At 41.6% G+C, this 24190-nt stretch overlaps 1 protein-coding gene across 1 annotated transcript in view; it reads right to left on the bottom strand.

The window, feature by feature from the left end:
* The window catches only part of RASA1 (RAS p21 protein activator 1), a 3076403-nt gene that overhangs the window by 328334 nt on the left and 2723879 nt on the right, over positions 1-24190 (bottom strand). The window contains exon 23 of the mRNA XM_044064149.1: positions 13517-13594. Within this exon, the coding sequence (XP_043920084.1) occupies positions 13517-13594 (78 nt within the window). The remainder of the gene's footprint in view (positions 1-13516; positions 13595-24190) is intronic.

Genomic DNA, 24190 nt, shown 5'->3' with positions numbered 1-24190 from the left:
GGCCATTGTAGTGTTTGTGGAAGAGCCAGTAATATAACTAACATTAATGGTGTGTCTTTCTCTGCTAGATATCGGTTCAACTGTAAATCAGCGGGAGTGGTATACATTCTAGGTTGTTCTTGCAATAATACTTGGTACATAGGACAAACAAAAAGAATGGTTTGTGTTCGTATCTTAGAACATTTAAAAGATATTAGAAACAAAAATGAACTTAGTCCTGTGGCCAAGCATTTTTTGGAAAAACATAATGGTTACCCTGACAGTCTGAAATTTTGTGTTTTGGGTAAACCATTTAGCTCAGAAGGTGGGGGAATTTTTATTCAAAAATTACTTGAATTAGAAACAAGGATGATTTTGAAATTTAATACACTAAAACCTTGTGGATTGAATTTAGAATTAAGTATTTAATGGAAAAAATCTAAAATTCATATATTGCACAGCATTATGAGATAATATGATTGTTAATACTATTGTGAATTTTTATGTTCAGGTCATGCTTGTTGATTATTATTATTTTTTGATATAATTAATTTTGTACTTCATATTAATAATCATGTGCACCTGAGTATGTAGTAAGGAAATATTTTTGACTTGTAGTATATGTGACTTTAAAGCATATTTGACTTGAAATTATCTTAGCTTTAATATATTTATATATAGAAAAAATACTGTGTAATCACTTTAAGATCTGATTGATAAATTAATGTATGAAGTTAATAGAATAATTAGTGATGATCAACTTAATTTTTTTGTATAAAAACAGTTGGTTGCACTTTGTATTTGTGATCCTTTGAAGGCGAAAGGCCGAGGTACCAGATCGCAATAAAGAAGCATTACTTGTCTTGGTGTTGGTTTGGCTTGTAGCTCTGAGACCCTCATGGTTGAGGTAAGAGCCACCAATAAGACAGTTTTCGAGGTGCAGAACTTTAAGAAGGCTTTAGCCACTGTACTGAAGGGAGTCAGGGTGAGCTTTTCCAGTACATAGTTGAGATCCCATGGAGGAGGGGTCAGTTTCCTGGGGGGTCTAAGATGAAGGACCCCTTTGAGGAAGAGCTTTGACAGTAACCTGGATGCTAAGGATGGATCCAGGGGGAGACAGGCAGAGACAGCAGACAGGTGTGCTTTTATAGAAGAGTAGGCCAGCTCTGTCTGCAGTAGTTCACAGAGGTAAGACAGGATTAGAGGGATGTCGCTTTCCAGCGGGTCCAGCTCTTTTGTGACACCATAAGGAAAATCTTTTCCATTTGGATAGGTACGATTTTCTAGTACTGGGTTTCCTGGCCTCCTGCAGGACAATGAGCACTTCCTCGTCGTACAGGTGTCTAAAAGAGATCAGAATCCTATCAGCCACAGGGTGAGGTTCAAAGATTGTCATTGTGAATGTGTCTGGGATCCTTTGTTCTGTGAGAGTAGGTCCACTGAGGGGGGTAACTTGTGGAGATTGCCTTTGGACAGAAGAAGCAAGAGTGGGAACCAGTGCTGTCTTGGCCAAAAGAGGGTTACCGTCAAGATTTTTTGGTTGTCCTGCTGAATTTTCAGCAGCACTTTTTGAATCAGTGGGAAGGGGGGGGGGGATGCATACAGAAATTTCCCCTTCCATGAAATTGAGAAGGCATCTTTTGCCAGTGCCTTGGGGTCTGGAGTCCTGGTGCAATAGCCAGGAAGTTGCCTGTTGATGGAGGAGGCAAACAGGTCTATTTGAGGTATATCCCACTGGTGGACCAGGTCCAGGAAGAGGTCTCTGTGAAGCATCCATTTGTGGTTGTTTGTAATGGTCATGCTGAGAGAGTCTGCCTGGACATTGTGAAGGGAGAGGATGTAAACTGCCTGTAGGCTCATCCCCTGGGAAGCAGCTAGCTTCCATACCCGCATGGCTAGTCTGCAGAGTGTGTAGGATTTGATGGCCCCCTGTTTGTTGAGAAACCACAGGACAGTGGTGTTGTCTGTGGAAATCTTGAGTGGGCCTTGGTGTAGGTAAGGGGAAAAGGCTTCCAGAGCAAGAAGGATCACCCTCATTTCCCTGACACTGATGTGCCCTAGGTTGTGTGGGTGTCACCACAAACCCTACACCTGCCTTGGGCCTAGAGTTGCTCCCCAGCCCAGGTCTGATGCATCAGCATCCATGATCTGGGTTGGTGTTGGAAGTTGGAGAGGAAGACTTGGGTTCACAGTCACTTGTAACAGCCACCAGTGAAGTTCTTGTTTCAGGCAGGGTAGAAGGTGGACCCTGAATTCCACGGGATGGGAGTGCTGGGTCAAGACTGACCGAAGATACAACTGTAGCTTTCTCATGTGCAGTCCTGCCAAAGGAAGCATGGGTACAGTGGCTGCCATGTAACCCAGGAGCCTCAGGTATTGTCTTGCAGTCAGTTCTGATACCTGAAGGATGCCGAGCAGGTGGTCTGTCAGGGATGTCACTTTGTCTGCTGGCAGGAAAGCCTGCATGAGGTCTGTGCGAATCCTGCACCCTAGGAAAACAATGTCCTGTGTGGGCTTCAGAAGTTTATCTGAAACCCTAAGGACTGTAAAAGGGTCAGAAGAAACTGAGTGTGAGGGAGGAGGGTCTTTGGATTGTTTGCTTAGATCAAAAGATTTGTCTAGGTAAGGGAATATTTGGATTCCCTTTGTTCTGCAACAGGCAATGACTGCGGCCAGACATTTTGTGAATACCCTTGGGGCAGTGGAAAGCCCAAATGGCAAGGCAGAGAACTGAAAGTGAGAAGGGCCAGCCAAAAATCTCAGGTATTTCCTGAAGGCGGGCTTTATTGGGATGTGTAGGTAAGCATCCTTTATATCTAGGGTCACCATGAACCCGTGGGGCAGAAGCAGGGGGAACAGAGTGGGAAGAGAGAGCATACTGAAGGTAGGGACCTTGTGGAATGGGGTGGGAAGAGAGAGCATCCTGAAGGTAGGGACCTTATGGAACAGGTTTAGCAGTGAGAGGTCCAGGATGGGTCTCCATGGTCCCACTTTTCTGTGTACCAGAAAAATCCTTGAGTAGAATATTTTCCCGCTTGCTTTCAAAGGCACTGGTTCTATAGTGCCTTGGGACAGTAAGGTTTGTAGTATAGGTTTTAGGAGGTGGATCTGATTGCTGGGAGGTTGAGGGTACCCTTTCTTACCAGAGGGGAGATCCAGGACATGAAATAGCCATTCTGGATGATGGATACACACATTTGTCTGTGGTAATGTGGGACCAGGCAGGGAGACAGTGAGACAGACAGGGACAGGGGGAGGGGGTGAGAGAGGGTTTCAGGAAGGTTGGCAGGTAGTCAGACACTACCTGAAAGGGGGTCCCGCTGGCTACGGGCTGGGGAAGCTCTAGCCAGGGGAGTTTGCTTTTCAGGAGGTCTCCTAGGTCTAGGGGGAGGCACCGGCCGTACATGTTTCCGGATGAACTGAGTCTTGGCCGGGGAGTTCCTATGGAACTTGGGTATGGGAGAAACTAGCAGGTGTTGAAGGTCCTGCTTTTCTTTCCTTTTTTGCTGTAAGGATTTGAAGAGATCTGCCACCTTGGAACTGAATAGCGTAGAGGGATCTAGGGGGATATCAATGAGTTTTGCCCTGAAGTAATCAGGCAGAGGCTGAAGACGAAGCCAGGCATACCTTCTAAAGGCAGAGGCTGATGCAGCCGACCTAGTGGAAGCCTCTGCTGTATCAGAGCTACACCTAACGGAATGTCTGTTCACCTGGGAGGTGAGAGCTAGGACAGAAGTCAGAGAGGCTTTGGCTGGACAGTCTGGGATGTCAGCCAAATCTTTAGTGGCTTTCTCTAGCAGGGCTAGAGAATAGAATATTCGGCCATATGGATCTGTAGTTAGTGGCCCTGAAGGACAGAGTGGCAGACGTGTACATTTTCGTGCCTAAGCATTCCATAGTCTTACTATCCTTATCAGCAGGAAGTAAGGTAGTGGTAAGGAGAAGTTTAATAGTCCTATCTGTAACAATGGAAATAGTGGCTGGGTCAGCAGGGGGCACTTAATAAAGAATTTTTCAGTTTCAGGCACTTTGTATAGCCTGTCTGGTCTGCGAGGAGCAGGAGGCTGTGAGTCAGGATTATGGGATGTAGATGAAAAGGCATCCAAGAAGGCCAGTAGAATGGGTGAAACTGTAGAGGGACTGGAGGAGTCCATCTGTATGAGGTCATAAAACCTCTTTTGTACTTCAGTCATAACAGAGGATTCCCACTGAAAGTGGTCTCTCATTTTACCAATGGTTTCTGTAGAGGTCAAGTTTTCCACTGATGAGTCAGAGTCAATGGACTCTTCCTCTGGGAAGCCGTACCCCAGGGGAGAGGAAATTTGGGTGGTGTAAGAGAGGGAGTCCTCTGAGGAATCAGAAAATTCCTCTTCTTCCCTGGCAGAAGTCTGAGGCTTAGAGTTGAGGAGTGGAGGGGCTGTAGCAGGGCTCCCAACAGTGGTAGGCCATAAGGCCATGAAGGCATTGAAGATACTCTGACTGAAAGCTTGCCAGTCTGAGGTGCTTTCAAGCAGTGGAGAAAGGTGCATGTTTTTTTCTTTTTTCTTTAAAGGCCTTGGAGGCGTCCGACCTGGAGAGGACCTCGGACCTGAAACAGGAATAGGGTCGGCATGTTCCGATGAACCCGCAGAAAAGGCAGGTTTCCCCTCGACGTCTGACGCAGGCATTCGTAAAGCCTCTAAAGACATGCTGTCTGCTCGGGATTATAGGTTCATACTAGGCTATCTGCCCTGGGGCATTTATAAGCCTAGCCAGAGTGTGTTTGGCTTTAGCCACCCTTACAGTCTCCTCATGGGTACCCGCTTTATCCTGGCTAGCGGGAGCTGATTCCTCTACCAGGCTGATGTCAGCCACAGGGGGATGTATGGAAGACAGAGGCGCAGCCAAAGGAGAAGGCCGCACGGTTTTGGGCCTTTTCTTAGGTGGTTCTGTCTGGACATCGGAAGCGCCTTCCATCCTTAGCACGAGTTTTTTAAGATGCTGGTTCTCAAGGTAAAGGTTAAGGGCCTGTAAGCGGCAACGTAGGGTTTTAGGGAAGAACAACTTACAGATAGGGCAGTTTTCATGGTCATGTTCCCTTCCTAAGCAAAAAAAGGCACTGATCATGTGTGTCTTTGTGGGGAATCTGCCAGTCACACTTACACTTGCCCCTTCCGGATGACATAAACAAACATTAGTTAAAGTAAGACGAACTGAAAGGTTCCCCAATGGGGTACTTATCTGAATTATTTTATCCGATGTCAGCGATAAGCAGGAATACATGGCGTACGACTGGCGGCTGAACAGTTCTGAGGGCTGGTACGTGCAGATGTCACTTTTATGGCCCACGTTGCTGTCAGCCACATCAGACGTCCGACGCTCCAGGAGGGACTGAAAATTTTTGGAATAGTGGCCGGACACATGGGAAAGAAGAAGAGTAAACCCATATGTGGAATACTGCAACATAAGAACAGGAGGACATCAATAGATACATGTCGGCCTCCAAACGGCCTACAGAGCTTTCATCCACTTCAAGAGGGACATCTGGAGAGACTAGACAGCCAAAGAATCTGGCCAAGATTTCTTGGCCGCCTTCTTGCTTAACTGTACCTTGTGGTTAGTGGACCCTGCCAAGTTACCTTGGGCTAACAATTTAAGCCTCTGGTTCTCAAGATAAATGGCCAGGAAAGATAAGCAACTTCTAAGAGTTTTGGGGACAAATGCTTCGCAAATACTACAGGATGTATGGTCATGGGAAGCACCCAGACAAAAAAAATACTTTTTTGTGACAATCATTAAGGGAAATCTGCCTCCCACACTGACATTTTCTTTGACATGAACTCTAGATAACTAAAAGATAGCAAGATCAAAGAAGAATGAAAAAAAATCCTAACAGAGTACTTATCTAATGGCTAGGTATTCAGCACAGCAAAAGGGCTTTCAGATTGACCAGTGATGATGGCGTTTGGACTGGTGGCAAAGTTGTTCTTGGTAACTGCATCCATATGTCACCTTTACGCTATACATCCTGTATGCAGACCATATGTGTGACATATGGTGCATGCAAGGTCTTTGGTATACTGGTAGGACACTGGGCTATCCTGGCAGGAGATCCCTACTATGAAGAATACTGCAACAGTGATATAGAAGGACATGTATTAATTTAATTTCAAAAATAAATAATACGATAAATAAGACTTGGGTACTGTCTTTAGTAATATGCAGTTATATCCAGATAACAGTACTGCTGTACAGAATCACGTACATTTCAGTCCAAAATTAGGCAGTCAGTTAAGTTTTCCTCAAGCCACATGCCAAAAAAGGTTGGATGTCTAGTACTTGCTTGCTAAAGTGTCTTGCAACTATTACATCAATCTGATTTAAATTTGGATATATGTATTTGTGCAGAAGATATGACTGGGAACTAAATACAGGAAGCACAAGGAGTTAGGGAGAAGTGAAACAGGATCTACTGCAAGTGATCTGATTGGCTGGTTCAAACTGGTTAAGACCAGAAGTGGATTCCTGGAATTACTGACTCAGAGAGCACACATGACATCATCCAACAATCCATAAGCATTAAGAGATTTTTTCATGCTAACAACCACAGTACAATTGTAAACACATATTCTGTACCAGGTAGTTTACTAAAATGCGGATAACAAAATTATAGTGACATCTGTACTTAGTTCAGCCCACCTTGATGCAGTAAAAAGTAGTAGAAACAAGCTAGGAAAGTCAAGCCATACACTGTACTTTTAGCTGAACTTTCTGCTCAATTACCCATTTTTTTAATCCATTTCTAACAAGTTTGCTACCTCTGTTTATATTCTATTGCTATTTTAACACTTAAATATAATGGCACCAAGGGAAGGCATTCCAGTGAGTAGAAACAGACAGGTGAATACCTATCCTCAAGCTTGTGTGACTATAGGTGTGTGCTACTAAACAGTGCTCATTGTTAATGATTTAAAACAAGCATCATGGGTGTGTAACTGACTTACAGTCATCCTTCTTACCCAGATAATGGTCAAGTCCTTTCTGGAGGACGGCACAAAGCCACAAACCAACCCACAGAGGATGCTGTTAGTCTCACATTTTCACAAATAATAAGCCACTGGGTGAACAGCTATAAGGACGGAAGGTCTTACTATTCTTGTCTGTCTCAAAGGAAGTTTGGGCCCTTTCCCTAGACATCGAAAGGCAAAATCCTGCTTACCTCTAATGAACATATGACAGGGAAGTACACAGACTCGGGGTACTGGGCTCTTGGTGTTGAACAAAGTGCACTCTGGGGATGACTTTCTGTCTTAGGCTTGAAGAAGGCGTAATGCTGACATCAGCCTATGCTTCCTTATATACAAGAATTCATAACAATACTCGTATCTTATCAGACCCATCAATGAATATAACGCACCTTTTGGCATGCATTTATCTAAACATAACACACAACTTGGGAGACCTCAGAGATTCATAACTACAAAGATCAGTGGCCTGAAAAATCTTAGTTACCAGGACAGACTGGCAGCCCTTTCTCTGTACTCACTTCTCTTACAGCCTCCTCTATGGAGCCTTTCATCCCATGAAAGATCCAGTCACATTTAAGGTCCTATTCCTTTGCAGAACTAATGGCTCATCAAATACTCGGCTAATGGAAATAAACTTTCATCAGTAGATAAACACGACAAATTGGTGTAAAGAGAGTAGAGTCAGGAAACACTGTAGAAAAATACTGCTTTAATTGCCAAAATCCACAAAACTTAGTGCTTTCACCATAATGCGTACGGCATCATCAGAGTCAGTGGAACATTTTAAATCATACTTATAAGTAGTTACTTCATTTTGACTACAACCAATCAAATTCGTCAATGCATTAACTCATTAGTCCAGAATAATTAAAAACAAACAAAAACAAAAACCTCCTACTCCACTAATCCAGTTGCTTAAAAAAAATATGACCACAAAAAGTTTTTGTATATATTTATATATATATATATATATATATATATATATATAAATACTTGAATGCTTGTAATATAAAATATCAAAATAAAATCTTAAACACTTTCACAAATCTTAAATGCATACATTAAAAAAATTATATTTGCTTTCATTATGTCACTGCACATATTCCCATTTTTTATATGTATATAACCATGTAGTATTTAATACAAATGTGTACACATAAATATCATATTAACCAACAATAATAAGACTGCCTATGGAAAGATGTATTGATAACTAGTTGATAATGTTACTCTTTGCCTTCACGTATGGAAAAATAGATATACTCTCATTTATGCCCGGATGTTGGGTGGCTTTTAATCTAATTTGCCAAGCTGTCTCCAACATTTCTACCTTAAGTTTATCATCACTCTCTCGTATATCTGGTACAACTCGACCCAATACAAAAAATATAAAATTTTTAAATTCTGAACAAACTGTGGTATGCATATACAAGGCATTAAAGGTATCTTTATTCTTGATGGCTCTAAGGTGTTCTGCTATTCTTTCCTTCAATTTCCTCACCGTCTTTCCCACGTAAAATGCAGAGCATGATGTGCAATTAGCTATGTACACTACCATTGTTGAGTTACAACATCTTCCAAAACACTAAAGGTGGAGGAGTGTCAATATTCACCAAGGATATTCACACCACCAGGCTAGTTGGCCAACACAATGTGTCTGAAATTCTCCAAGTGCAACTAACACTAGGTAAGACTGCAATCCAAATTGTAGCTTGCTACAGATCCCCCACCATACCCCAAGATTCTCACTACACCTTTCTAAACATACTGGAAAATATTAAGATAGAACCAAACACCCTAATACTGGGTGATTTAAACTACCCTGCCATTAACTGGGAAAACTACTCATGTCTCAGCACCTTTGCGCAACGGTTCTTGGAATTCATAAATTCCAACGCCCTGGATCAACTAATCCATAGTCCCACCAGGGGCTCCAATATCCTAGACCTGGTCATTACCAACATGGGAAATCAATGCTCCATACCTATGGTCACCCCCGCGTTAGTCAGGTCTGACCATAAGCTAATCACCCTTAACATCCACATCCCACCCCCACCCCCCAGTAAAGAAACCACCATAAAAAACTTCTCCAAAGCCAACTTCATGCTACTCAAGTCAGAAGTGACAAACTTCATGACACCCATGCAGACGGGAACTGAAAGTTCAACTGCTGGATCCTACACTAAGGCACTGTACGAGCACATCCACTCATGCATGAATCGTGCCATCCCAAATAGAACCAAAATGCTCTCATCCAAAAAAAGGAAGCCAATCTGGTGGTCCCCTGCCATAAACAAACTTTACAACAAAAGGAAGAATCTTTTGCAGAAAAGAGGAAAATCCCAGGATGCAAAAAACTCCCTTACTAGCCTCAGTAAGAAACTGAGATGCCTCATAAAATCCTCCAAAGCTAGTTATGAAAATAAAATTGCCAAAGATTCCAAAGACAACCAAAAAGCATTCTATAACTATGTCAAGAATCTAAATGGCAATGCTCAGATCTGCTCTGAGCTAAAACAGAATGACATTAAATATACTGATCCGAAGGATATTGCCAATATCCTGGCAGATCGATTCAGTGCCAACTTCACCCCCCTCTCACCCCCTAAATGGCCCATCTCAATACCGGAAGACTGCCAAATTCCAGTAATAATGGCCACACAGGTACAAAACACACTCTCTAAAGCCAAGAATACAGCCTCCATGGGACCAGATGACATCCCGTGCTGTGTACTACATGAACTACAATATGAACTGGCACCTCACCTAAGTGTCATGTTTAATCATAGCCTCACCTCAGGTTTCGTGCCCACTGAGTGGCGCAGAGCTACAGTTATCCCAATCCACAAGGGGGGATCCACCTTGGATCCCGGAAACTACCATCCCATCAGTCTGACAGGCCTTATCTGCAAGGCCATGGAGCGTATTATCATGGAACTTATAAACAAAGACATTGGCAACCTTCAAACACTGGACCCCACCCAGTTTGGGTTTGTGAAGGGCCGATCTTGTCTCCTGAACCTGATTGACTTCTTTGAATCAGTCTCCAGAGCTAAGGACAAGGGTAAGGTGGTCCACACAGCCTATCTAGACCTTGCCAAGGCCTTTGACACCATCCCCCACTCTGGAATCATAGATAAACTTACTAAGTTGGGCATTAATCCCTATGTCACCCAATGGGTTGCTAAATGGCTTACTGATAGAACCCACACTGTAAAAGTAGCCGACTCCAAATTCAGCTCCAGACAAGTGACAAGTGGAGTACCTCAGGGTTCAGTCCTGGGGCCGCTCTTGTTTGGCATCTATTTCTCTGAAGTACAGGTCAACACTAAGGGACTCTGGCTAACAAAGTTTGCAGATGACTGCAAACTGGGAGCCATTATTGAATCCCAAATGATGTGGATACTCTACAAAAGGGCCTTACAGAAACAGATGCTTGGTGCCAGAGCCATGGGCTCAAGCTCAATGCCAAGAAATGTATTGTTATCCCTTTGGGAAAAAACATGTATCCATGAATTACCATATAGGTGGCAGTACACTAAACACAGAAAGTGTGATAAGAGACTTAGGGACACAGGTGGACAGTGGTCTCACCTTCGATAACCACATCACCACAACAGTCAGGAAATCCTTCTATGTGGCACACCTCATCACGAAGGGCTTTTCATCCAGAAAAAAGGAGGTCATTGTCCCACTGTACTCATCCCTCATTAGACCCATTATAGAATACAACGCCCCATTTGGTATGTACCTCTCAAGACATCTGCAACAACTGGAAAGGCCTCAGAAATACCTCACTAAAAGAATCACAGGCCTAAAGCAGATGCCCTATGCTGACCGCCTTAAAAAACTCCAGCTATACTCTGTTGCATATCATCTACTCAGGGGCGATCTCTGCTTAACATACAAGGCCATGTTAAACCCAGAGCTGTTGGACATGCTACACTTAAAGAAATCCCAATCCCTCAGAGCTACACGCACCAGGGATCTAAACCTTGTCATCACAATAAACAGAACATGCTGGAGGGATAGGTTCCTGACCCAGAGACTCCCCAGACTCTGGAGTAGATTGCCCATACATGTAAAGCAGAGTGCCTCTTTGGACCTCTTCAAGAGGAACCTTGACGATTGGATGGGAGAAAGGAAATTCACCCCGGGGATCACGTCAGTCGCCCTGCTAGACAGGGGTCCAGGAAAGTAAATAATAAAGTGGGAAGAAATAGCCAGGGAATTGTTATGGCTAGGCTTGTATAGGCCCTAGGGCTGATAGCCTAGTACCAACCTATGGACAAGGAATTGTCCTATTGTAACCCACTATGTTAACATAAGGCCCCTCATTTATATATCTACATATTCTACATGCTCTGCATTTATACATCCTTGAATAACCTTTATTGACTGGCTTTTGTTCCAATATGCTCTTAATATTTTTTCCTTTACTAAAAACAAACCTTAACGTATCACCTACAATTTCTTTTGTATGACTAATGAATTAATGCATTGACAAATTTGATTGGTTGTAGTCAAAATGAAGTAACTACTTATAAGAATGATTTAAAATGTTCCACTGACTCTGATGATGCCATATGTATTATGGTGAAAGCGCTAAGTTTTGTGGATTGTGGCAATTAAAGCAGTATTTTTCTACAGTGTTTCCCGACTCTACTCTTTTTACAAGTTTGGCTCTTGGGATATTTTGTGTTTTTTTTGCTAGTAAGACAAATTGGTGTGACTGATTCATATCCCAGTGTACCCTCACCTCAAACAAATTTCCACTACATGTCAAGCACAGTAGAACCATTGCCACCTTCAAGATAAACCTAGACAACTAGATGAGCAGCCTCAAATTCTCTCCCGGTCTACCTTGTCTCGCCCACCATGAGGCTAGAGGGAAATTCTGAAGAGGGTTTTTTGGCTAGGCTTGAAATGGTCTGCAGACCAACTGTCTAGTACTTACCTATGAACCTACAAACTGAATGTCAGAAGAATGAATGCCATTTAACTGACTCCAAATGTATAAAAACAGTTTAACTGAAAACCCTCCAAAATACAAATATTATGAAACAGCACATAATTATACATTTGCAGAAATATAGGCCCCTCCCATAACCTCATGTGGGCAACTGTATTGCCTTACTAAATTTCTTACTCTACAGTTGAATAACTCAGCAATAAAGGAAAATACATTAGTGTCTGGTCAAAAACCAATCATTTCCTTCCTCCTCCAGGACTGTAGGACCCTGGAATGAGAATATATTTGCAGAACTGGAGTAAGGGAGTTGAGGTTTGACCTTATACTGCTTTGTAAATTTCATATTGTAACACTTTTTTTAAAATCAAATGCATGCAGTCTTCTGGAAGTTAGGCTAAACTCACTAATCCAAGGTACACTCCCGAACCCACAAGAACTCAGCTTCCACCAGAAACACAAATGATGTGCATGAAAAATCTTGGCAGACTCAGTGGATTCAAATAAAGCACTATGACCCAGATGAATGGTCAGTGACTCTTCCATGTCTCAAAGTGGAAGGGACGGCTGGGAGAAAGTTCCCTCCACATCTTGGGTGCTACCACTGAGCAAAAGCCAGCTCTGCACACATGACTAGGCTGAGTCGAGGATGTTATGGACACTCTAACAAGGGAGAGGCAATGCAGATACTCAAGGATTCCCCAACCAAGGTGGCTTGTAGGGCTGCAGTTCCGACAGCACTATCGCCACTGTTAGATGAGGAGTGTGATCTCAACTTTTTTTTTTAATTAAAGGAGAGTTTGCAATTAATAAAGTATTGTAAAAGGACTTGTAGGAGGAAGATGCGACTGCTGTCCTGCATTTGAGTGCTTTACCTTCTCAAGTCATTTTGGCTCTTGCCTGTGATTACATAGAGGTGCTCTTGCCATTCCTTACTCTGGAAATCTTTCACAGTTACAGTACTGAGTGAGACAAAGCAGGATTCAAGCTTTTAATTTCCTCTGCTGTGGATGGATGAGGCTTAAGTGTTGGGACTTGCGGCAATATTTCATGTCACACTTTACACCTATGAAACTAGAGAGAGTACAAGTGCTGGTCCTGGCTTCTGATTTAGAGACCACAAGTACACCTAGAAGTCTTCAACACTACATATAGTGAGCAGCGAAACTTTCCCTTATAAACTTTATGAATGAGACTGAACTGTGCAAGCAGAAACAGGGTTCATTGTCACAGGTCAGAACGTTGAATGTGTGATGTTATGGACATGCTCTCACAGGAGGAAATGTGTGACTCCACAGTACAGGAATGCTAGAAATTTAAAAAATGTGATAAGTTGGGATCTCCATGGAGGAAACCCTAACAACTACCTAATGCAGACAGTCCCCAGCAGTCTGTAGTTCAGCAGCATACAATGGAGAAGTAACGGCTTTATTTACTATGGAATTCACACTTCAGCTGCAGAAAAAAACTTAGCCAAGAGGAATCAAGGGTACAGAGACAGGAAAAACAGAATTATGAAAGATATAATCAAGTCTAATTTTAGCAATGTAGGTTAACTCACCCCCAACTCATCTAAAAACATGATCATGCGATTCCTGTTGCTCTTGATGAATGAATTCACGCCTTCCATGTATGGCTCCTGTGGAGAGAAAAAGGAATTCAGAGCTGCTGCTTTGACAACCAAAAAAATATTTTATAGGGTGACCCACTAATATGGTTTTACTAAGTTAACTGACAAAAGCTCCACTCATTGATCATGATGACCAGGCTGTGTGAAACGCAATACTGGGCTATACTGGTACACCACATGCATGACTAAAATTATAAAAAAATGCAAGTTAGGTATAGTAACTATGGTAACACCAGATGTCCAACATATGTAGTGACAACCAGACAGCCCGCAAAATGTATGACATAGACAACTACCTGCCATCATGGGTGTGTAATACATAAAGGAACCTGCAACACATAGAAAGGAAACCCACAACATGGAAAAAGTTGATAAAAGGACGGTGACATTTGGGACTGTGGAGGGGCAACCTTCCTGATTTCATCAGTGTGCTCAGGAAATTATCTTCATTTGTGTAATGGTTCTCTGCATGCATCACACTTCCCAAGTGGCAAGTGTTACCGTCAACTCCCTGGATTCTGAGGGATGTCTGTTCAATGAGATTTCCATCATTCAACAGCCCAGGATTCATGTTCAATAATTCTAGTAAGCAACTGGTGAGTATATAACCACCAGGTGGCATTACAAAAAACATGAACTAACAGATCTAGGAAACATCCTGTACCCTGTCAGAAAAATGCATCAAAGTTGTATATCCTAATTCAAACAAGGAAGGCAAACCCCTTCCTATTTTTCTCACAATAAGCCCAATAAGCTTATCCAAAGAAGCTCAACAAAGGTCTAAGCACAAAAACAAGAAAAGAAGACACTGGCCCAGCCAGCCACTATAGGAGCAGGCAAAACAAACAGGAAAGTAAATTGCTCAATAAAAGCAGCCAAAACCAAAAGAAAATAGAGCAATTCCACCAAGGCATGACTCCTCTGGTATTTTTCACACGAACAAGCTTTATTGAAACACACTTTCTTCAGAATAAAACCATAAACGCTGTTATCACCACAGATGCGTTTTCGTCCTCTAATGACTTCCTCAGATGAAACAGAAATGCCTATAGGAGCAGGACATCCACCTGTGGATGCACTTCATCCAGGAATATGTAGCAGTCTGGCTGTGCAAGTCAGCTTACCTAAAAGAAAGAAAGGAAGGACAAGCTGCAACAGTTTTACTATTCACACCTGGAAGGTGAGGAAGAATCCTGAATCATAAATGCAGAACAGCACATTATGGGAAATTGTAGAAGTGAAGCAGAAGTCTTAAGCAGAATATAAACTTCTGAGCCCAAACATAACTGTGAGGTGGCTCCAGGCTGACCAAAGGGAAAGGATGAGACACAGGATAACACGTTCTAGCCATACAATGCAAAGGCACTGGGACAGAGCTCCTGTTTAAAAGTAAAGTACAGTTGTGTACACGTACCATAAATGTAGATGTTCGAGTGTATTCACTGTTGCAGTCATTACATTTGGGTAATCTGCTGGCAGGTTGCCCTCAGTCGGCCTGATTAACAAAGTCTTGGGACCTGCGTCGGTTGCTGTACCTTCTTCCATGATGTCAGGGGTATAAAACATGCAGCCAACGCCATTACATCAGTTTTTCTTGCCCCAGATGTCAGGTGCCCCCCAAATGGGGAGTGAAATATATATATATATAAAAAACACACAAAACATCATATCCCCAAACAAAAGCAAATACACCAAAAAAGCTTTTAAAGATAATAACAGAAATGAAAGGTATAGTTAGAGAAAAATAGGGGGCTGGAGGGAGGGTAACCAGGACTGCAACAGTAAATACACTCAAACATCTAAATTTATGGTAAGTGTACACAACTGTACTATGTTCTTCGTGTTTCACTGTTGCAGTCATTACATTTGGGTAGAATCCCAAAGCTATGGTTGGGAGGATGGATTTATACAGCATTTGGAGCAGCTATAAGGCCCTGCAGGACAGCAGTGGCAAAGCCTGCTCTGGATTTAGAGAAGAGAAGTAAATGGTTATGTTTGGTGAACGTATGAACTGAGCTCCAGGTAGCAGCTTCTAGAATGTCCCTGGTAGGAACCCCTCTGAGAAAGGCTGCAGAAGTAGATGCAGCCCTGGTGGAATGCGATCTGATCCCCTTGGGGACAAGTTTACCATGGTGCATATAGCAGAAACGAATACAATGGCTTATCCATTTGGAAATAGTCTGCTTTGAAATAGCCCTTCCCTCTGCCCCTGCAGCAAATGCCACCAATAGTTGTTCAGATTTTCTTAAGAGATTTTGTTCTGTATAAGTAGAATCTTAGTTGTCTGTGTACATCCAATGAATGCAGAATCGGCTCACCCTTGTTCTGTGGATTTGGGAAGAAATTTGGCAAATGAATGGTCTGATTAAGGGCCACACTAGATACCACCTTAGGCAAAAAGGATGCATTGGTCCTGAGAGCCACCCTGTCCAGGTAAAAATAATGAAAGGCTCCACTGCCATAAGAGCCTGTAGTTCTGAAATCCTTCTAGCTGAAGTGACTGCTAAAAGAAAAGCTGTTTTCCAAGAGAGAAATTTTAGGTCCGCAGTAGCAGCTGGCTCAAAAAGGAGGTAGGGTGAGTTTTTCCAAAACAAAATTGAGGTCCCATGCAGGAGTTGGTGCTCTCCTGGGAGGTCTTACATTTTTGGCCCCTCTGAGATACTGCTTTAGCAGAGGATGACAAAAGAGGGGAGGCTCTATGTTGTAATGAGCTGAAATGGCAGAGGGATGGCTTTTTATGGAAGAAAAAGATAGGCCCTTGTAAAGCATCTCAGTTAAGTATTGCAGAATGAGAGGAATATTGGGCATTGCTGTGCTTATTCCTTGTGCTTGGTTCCAGGCCCAGAATCTTTTCCATTTGTCAGCATAAGATTTTCTAGTACTAGGCCTTCTAGCCTCCAAAATGACATCCATCACAGGTTTGCTGAGAGATGTAACGGGTAAAATTAGTTGATTAGCCACGCTGCAAGATTCAAAGTTTGGAGATGAGTGTGCAGAATTTGATAGTGTTGCTGAGACAGTAGGTAAGGTGTTTGAGGCAGGTACCATGGAGGAAGGTGCGACAAATTGCGCAGGAGCGAGTACCAGTGTTGGCGAGGCCAGTCTGGAGCAATCAGAATCATTTTTGGTTTGCCCTGTCTGACTTTTAGTAGGACTTTGGAGAGCAGAGGCAGAGGGGGAAAGGCATAGAGTGATAGGTTTTTCCAGCTGAAGGATAGAGCATCCACTTTCCAAGCTTTTTTGTGATGAATTCTTGGGCAGAATTTGTCCAACTGATAGTTTTGGGGTGAGGCAAAAAGATCTATGTCTGGGCTCCCCCATTTGCGTGTCAACATGTTGAAAATTTGTGGTTCCAGTTTCCATTCATGTGGGTCCATAAGATTTCTGCTTAGTTCGTCTGCCAGAGTATTTTGCTTTCCTGGCAGGAATTGAGCTTGTAGATGGATTTAATAAGTCAAGGCCGTGTTCCACAATGCCATGGCTAGTCTGCAAAGAGGGTAGGAATGTGTACCCCCCCTGCCGGTTTATGTACCAAATGACTGTGGTGTTGCCTGTCTTTATCAGCAGTTGTCCTGGATGAAGGTAGTCCTTGAAGGCTGTCAGAGCATTCTATACAGCTAGCATCTCTTTATGATTGATATGTAGATGCATTTGACTTGGGCTCCATTTGCCCTGAATGCATCTCCCTGCCAGATGCGCTCCCCAAGCATAGTCTGATGTGTCTGTAGTTGGGGTTTGGGCGACAGGGGGTGGAATGAATGACAGTCCCTTGTTTTGGTGGCAAGCCTCTGCCTACCATAGGAACTCTAGTTGCAGGCAAGGTATGATGGGAATCATTGTTTCCAGGCTATGACAATGTTGACTCCATAAGCTTTTTAGGTACCATTGAAGTTTCCTCATATGCAGTCTTGCATATGGAAGTAGAAGAATGCAGGAGGCCATGAACCCCAAGGCCTGCAGAATTTGTCTTGCAGGCAGCTGGCTTTTTGTGGCCACCTGTTTGAAGTAAGTCATCAATTGAATTTGTTTTTCTGGCATAAGGTAAGTCATCTGGGCAGTTGTATTCAAGCTTGCACCCAGGAATGTAATTTTTTGAGAGGGTACCAGTTGTGATTTCTTTTCATTTACGGTGTACCCTAGACACGTTAGAACCCTTTTTACAAACACCAGATGTTTTAGAAGAGTGTCCTTGTTCTCTGCCTGAATTAGACAATCGTCCAGGTATGGATAAATTTGAATATTTCTTTGCCTGCAAAATGCAATTACTGGTGCCAGGCACTTTGTGAAGACCCTGGGTGCCGTAGATAAGCAAAGGGCAGTGCAAAGAACTGGTAATACAAGTAGCCTGCTTTGAAGAGGAAGTATCTTCTGCAAGATTTCCTGAGTGGAATATGCAGGTAAGCCTCTTTTAAGTCTAGAGTTACCAACCAGGCATCCTTGCCTAGCATAGGTAGTAACTGTTGAAGAGTCAGCATCTTGAATTTTGGAATGTCCAGAAATGTATTTAGAATGGATAAGTCCAGAATTGGACGCCATAATTGGTCTTTTCTGGGTATCAGGAAAAGTCCTGAATAAAAACCTTGTCCCTTTTCCTTTTCTGGTACTGGTTGAATAGCCCCCATGTTCATGGGGGACATAACTTGTTTCAGGGCCTCTGCCCACTGATTTGGAGGCAGATCTGGCCATCCGTTTGGGATTGACAATGTTTGGAAATGAAATCTGTATCCCTGGGATACTATATTTAAAACCCATTTGTCCTGGGTAATCAGTTGTCAGTTTCTTGCATGAAGTGCCAGTTTTCCCCACAAAGGGGCGGCCAAAAGATAAGTGCTTAGTGATTGCAGAGGAAAGTCATTCAGACTGTTTACCATAGGGAGGTGCCTTGTTGCTTCCAGATTTGGAGGTGGAGGCACCCCTATTGCTTTGTTCTAAAAGTTCCTTGCGACTGAAACCTGGAGCCTTTGGAATGTCTGGGTTTGACCTGAGCAGCACTAGTGGATACTGGAAAGGATCAGTTCTTAGTAGGCCAGTGCCTACTAAACCTGGGTGGCTGCACTTGTAAGAAATCTTTCACAGTTTGCATAGATTTAGCTTTATCTTCCATCTTTTTCAAAACTTCTTCAGCCTTATTACCAAATAGACTGTCCTATTGTAAAGGAGCATCCAACAATTTTGCTTTAACATGGTCAGGCAGACTTTGCTCCTTGAGCCAAGCATGCCTTCTTATCACAGATCAAGTTACAGCAGCCCCAACTTGTTCAGCTGAATGTAATAAATCCTGCAACTCTCTATTTTCCACAGTCAGAAATCAACATTATTTTCTGTTTAAGTAAACCCATGACATGCTGCTGATATTTAAGCATATGAAATTGACAGTTTAAAGCCCTGATTGCTAAGGTTGCAGACATGTAAACTTTCTTACCCCATCTATCCAGCACTCAGGAATCTCTATCAGAAGGTGTAGGATTTTTTGCAGTAGAGGCCTTAACGCCATTGGGACCCTGAGAAATGGTTTCAGGGTCAGCAGTAGGATTTTTGAAAAGGAATTTGTGGGAGTTAGGAACTCTGTAGTATCTGTCTGGCTTACTAGGAGCCGGAGGCAAGGAATCAGGAGCCATACTGGATTCTGAGAAATCATCATCAACAATGTCTAGAACAGGAGCTATAGCCACAGGCCTATGCTGAGGAAGAAGAAAAAAAATCCCTAAGTTTCTTTTTAGATTCAGAGAAATCCTGACTCTCCCAGTGAAAGTGTTCCCTTAAGGTATGCAAAGTTTCTCCAAAAGAGAAATCCTCAGGGGAGAAGCAGAAGGTATGGAGTCTTCTGCATCAGAGTCCTCATAAGTAGGAATAGATAATTCCTGATCAGAAGAGGAATCAGAAGAAATAGAAACCTGATCTGAAGATTCATAGTCAGTGCCTTGCCTAGGCCTCTTAGCAGGAGGGGGATGGGTACCCCTGATCAAGGTAATTAAGTCTTCAGCCATTTTGATAATTTGTTTTTTAGGTATTGGGGCCTGTACACGTGGCCCAAGCGTTAGTTTTTTAGACATAGAAGTAGTTTTTGGCCTTAGTTTTGAAAATGGCGTTGGTTTAATATGCAAATCTTTAGGCCTGAAAACACCCAAAGAAGCCGGTGCCTGCTCAGCGGCTCCGATCCCATCTAAGGTAGAGACATCCGCGGGTTCAATACTTAAAGTATCTCGCAGCATACCAGACTCCGAATGGGTCTCAGTAGAGGCCTGCGAATCAAAATTAGGGGTATCAGGGACTGCGAAAGTGCCTCACTGAGTACCGGTGACTGGCATAGGAGAAGCCTCATCGTCGGTTTTGGGCCTCAATGGTCTGTCTCTGTCTTTTTCTTTGTACCAGCAAAAAACAAAAAACACAATCCAGGGTAAAGTATCACCTCCTAAAAAGTAATATGTATGTCCAAGATAAAAGAGGTAGATACACCAAGACAATCAAAGTCAACCACAATTGTATATCACAGCAACACGAATTTATTGAACAAAGTAAGCGCTTTCACGTCTGCCAGAACGCTTCATTAGACTTAATAATCACAATCATTATTACATTCATTTAAATAGCCTACATCCTCCTATCACAAAGCATATATCAACACTCATCAATAATGCACAATACTATTGGTGTGTGTATGAAGTAAAACATTCTTGCATTAATAAGCATAGACATATGTAAAATACTAACATATGTAAAATACTAACATATGTAACAAATGTTATACACTTTAAAAGCATTAATAAATTATGTACAGGCATATAGAAGAATATGTATAAAAAGCTTATGTTAAAAAACTTATATTAAAACTGACCATCATAAAAATGCTAAATATATTTTACTTGTAATGTATAAGTTAAACCTAGTGTTTCAATGGTCTATCTACAAGAAAAGGTCTCAATGAAATCTTATCATTGAGACCATGACCTCTATCTGCTGATATTTTAGTAATCCATTTAATCTCTTCTTTTTCTGTTTTGTTACGTATACATCCCAATCTTTCTGTAGTAAATATATGTTCAATTACCATAAAACTAAAGGAATGTGTACTGTCATATTGCATAACATGATTAGCCAGGGCATTGATCTCATTCTCTCTATTAATAGCATAGACATGTTCCCTTATCCGTTCCCTAAGTGTTCTATTCGTCATGCCAACATAAAAACAGTGGCATTTCTTACATTGACTAAGATAGACCACATTTCTTGATTTACAGTCTGCATAGTGTGAGAACTCATACTTCTTACCAGTATCAGGGTGTATAAACACATTTGAATTCTTTACAAAAACACACTGATTGCAACTGTGACAAGCATAGGTACCTTTCCTTTGTGAGATTACCCCTTCCTTCTTGTTCTTATCGTAACATAACAATCTCTTAAGTGACTTGGTATTCTTATAGCTAAATGCTGGACTATTACCTACTATATTAGCAATCTTGTCATCTAACTGTAGAATATTCCAATGTCTTTTAATAATGTCTACAACTGAAGTATTGTTATTAGTGTATGGAATAGCTATCCTTTTTCTATAAGGTGCATTCCTATTCCTTACAATGCTGGTGAATGTATTTCTATGTATGTATGGCAAACCTATCCCTTCACGTTACACTTCATGTAACCCTTTAAGATCTCTTATATGATACCCCCTATCTAGAAATTCTTTCTCTATTCCTATAATTGCTTCAGAGAACACTGAATCTTTACTAGTAATACGCGAGTATCTAATAGCTTGGTTTTTGACTATATTCCTGTGTATATGTGGAGGGTGCATGCTATCCCTATGTAGGATAGCGTTCTTCCTACAGGATTTTCTGTATATCTCTGTACTGAGGACACCATTCTCCTTCTTCAATAACACATCTAGGAATTCAATCCTTTTCTGTGAAATAGTGCTAGTAAGCTTCAAAAACGTAGTAGTACTATTTATATATGTAATAAATTCTTCTAAGCTACTGAGGTCACCTCCCCAAATCAAGAAAACATCGGCCACAAATCTTTTATAACATTTAATGTATTTTGAATAAATCATATGTTCAAGTATATAGGTGGATTCCCAATATGCCAGTACTAAGTTGGCATATGAATTGGCGCATGATGTACCCATCGCCACGCCCATAACCTGAAGATAGTATTCTTTATCAAATGTAAATACATTATTGGATAGAACTAGATCTAACAGCATAGTCATCTTTATAACATCACTACTGCTCAGACCTCTGTGTAAGAGATATAGCCTTAAAAAGTCCACACCTATATCATTTGGTATGCTGGTAAACAGCGCTGTAACATCTAATGTTACCATGTAATCAGAATCTTCAAGCTTATTCCCTAAATTAAAGCATGCTAAAGTTTCTAAAAACTGTTGGGTATCTCGTAAAATAGAAGAGGTAGAATCCACTATGGGTCTAAGTTGTTTTTCAAGATAAATCGACATACTCTCTGTTAACCAGCCTCTACCTGAGACTATTGGTCTAAGCGGAGGTCTGACTATGGTCTTATGTATCTTGGGGAGACCTCTAAACATAGATATAACAGGTTTTTCAACTAGAAAATATTTGTATAATTTCTCATCTATTATCCCACACATTAGCATATCATACAAATCCGCATGCATTCTCCTAATAAGTTTATCTAAATCAACAAAATTGAGTTTAACATATGTCGTGTCGTCTGATAACATCTCACTCATTACATTTTCATAATAAACCTTATCTAATACAACTGTAGCACCCCCTTTATCTGCTGGTCTTATTACTATCAAATTATTATTACATAAACTATTCATTCTCATTCATAGTCAAATTAAAAAATTCAGGTTTCTTACCATTATTTTCAAACTGTACCAAAAAGTCTTTCATACATGCTTTTTCAAAGCTTTCTAGTAGAGGATGTTGAGGTGGTATATATACAGAAGGTTTACTAAAAGCTTTTTATACATATTCTTCTATATGCCTGTACATAATTTATTAATGCTTTTAAAGTGTATAACATTTGTTACATATGTTACATATGTTAGTATTTTACATATGTCTATGCTTATTAATGCAAGAATGTTTTACTTCATACACACACCAATAGTATTGTGCATTATTGATGAGTGTTGATATATGCTTTGTGATAGGAGGATGTAGGCTATTTAAATGAATGTAATAATGGTTGTGATTATTAAGTCTGATGAAGCGTCCTGGCAGACGTGAAAGCGCTTACTTTGTTCAATAAATTCATGTTGCTGTGATATACAATTGTGGTTGACTTCGATTGTCTTTTTCTTTGTGTTTTGTAGGTATTCCGGTAGTCGGATTGCTAACCGACAACATTTCTGGATAGTTAAATCTTGAGCCAAAATATTTAGAAGCAAAAATATACAGACGTTTAATCGTGCGTTGATCAAATTTAGCACAAAACCGACAGCAAGGCACGTTGGGGTCAGGGCCTAGGCAAGGAATACAGTACAAATGAAAATCCTTATGAGGTACTTGCTTCTCACAAGTAATGCAATTATTAACTTTTACTGACATCGGTAAGGAGCAAGAAAAACTTTCCCCAACAGGGTACTTAGCTTTTATTTGAAGACTTTGGTTCTGAAACTCGAAATCGAAAGTTTCAGGAGTCGGCCGACCGGCACTTGCGAACTGCTTCCGCTTCGGGCACCACACGGCAAGAAAAACTGATGTAATGGTGTCGGCTGCATGTTTTATACCCCTGACGACCTGACGTCATGGAAGAAGGGACAGCAACAGATGCAGGACCCAAGACTTTGTTAATCAGGCCGACTGAGGGCAACCTGCCAGCAGATTACCCAAATGGAATGACTGCAACAGTGAAACACGAAGAACATCTAGTGTGGAGACAAGGGTGATAAGGGGTTGGATCCAACCTACCTGAAATCATCAGTGAATGATTTACAAAAAGTAGGCAACAAAATGAAGTGTGTCATAACTCTTTTTCAGGGGACGTCACTGGCCAAAATAAATGCAGAAGGGAGCAAGTACATAAGCTGAGGCACTCCTGCAAATGTGCTGCTACAGCAGTAACCCCACAGAAGAATATTTATGCAGAATTACAGTAAACCTTCTAGAGTAGTTCAGCAAGCAATACATCCAGCCACCAGGTGGTGATCATACACCAGCCTTCCAAGCAAGTATGTCACAGGACCATTCAGTTCAGGTTGTTAATACACTGACTATTATGCAACCCTATCCATACAAAAACAGAAGTTGTCTTACCCCTTTTACACTCAACTTCTCTCCTACAAAAGATGCAAACAGGGAAGATTTGATAACACAAACCTAGAGGCAAAAACAAAAAAAGTAGCAAGAAAAAGAAGTTATGTACTCATCATAACATTCCATCTGAGTAGGTAACTTCATTTGTCTGCAACCTGTGGGTATCGGATCCGAGCCAGCAGCTTTCCAAGCTAATAGATCCGAGCTCCAAGCTCCTCCCCCTACCCATAATGCCCTGCCATCTCCCTCTAACCCTCAGATCGAGTTTGCCAGAAAAAGGACAATAGGAAATTCTATAACCTAGAAATGGTTACAATACATTGCAGCGATATCAATGGAATGAAGACATATCCTG

This window comes from Protopterus annectens, chromosome 2.part2 (genome assembly GCF_019279795.1).
Source record: "Protopterus annectens isolate FY-2018-M chromosome 2.part2, PAN1.0, whole genome shotgun sequence".
Classification (NCBI taxonomy): domain Eukaryota; kingdom Metazoa; phylum Chordata; order Ceratodontiformes; family Protopteridae; genus Protopterus; species Protopterus annectens.
Note: the sequence above shows the minus strand (reverse complement) of the source record. Positions and strands in the feature narration are given on the sequence as shown.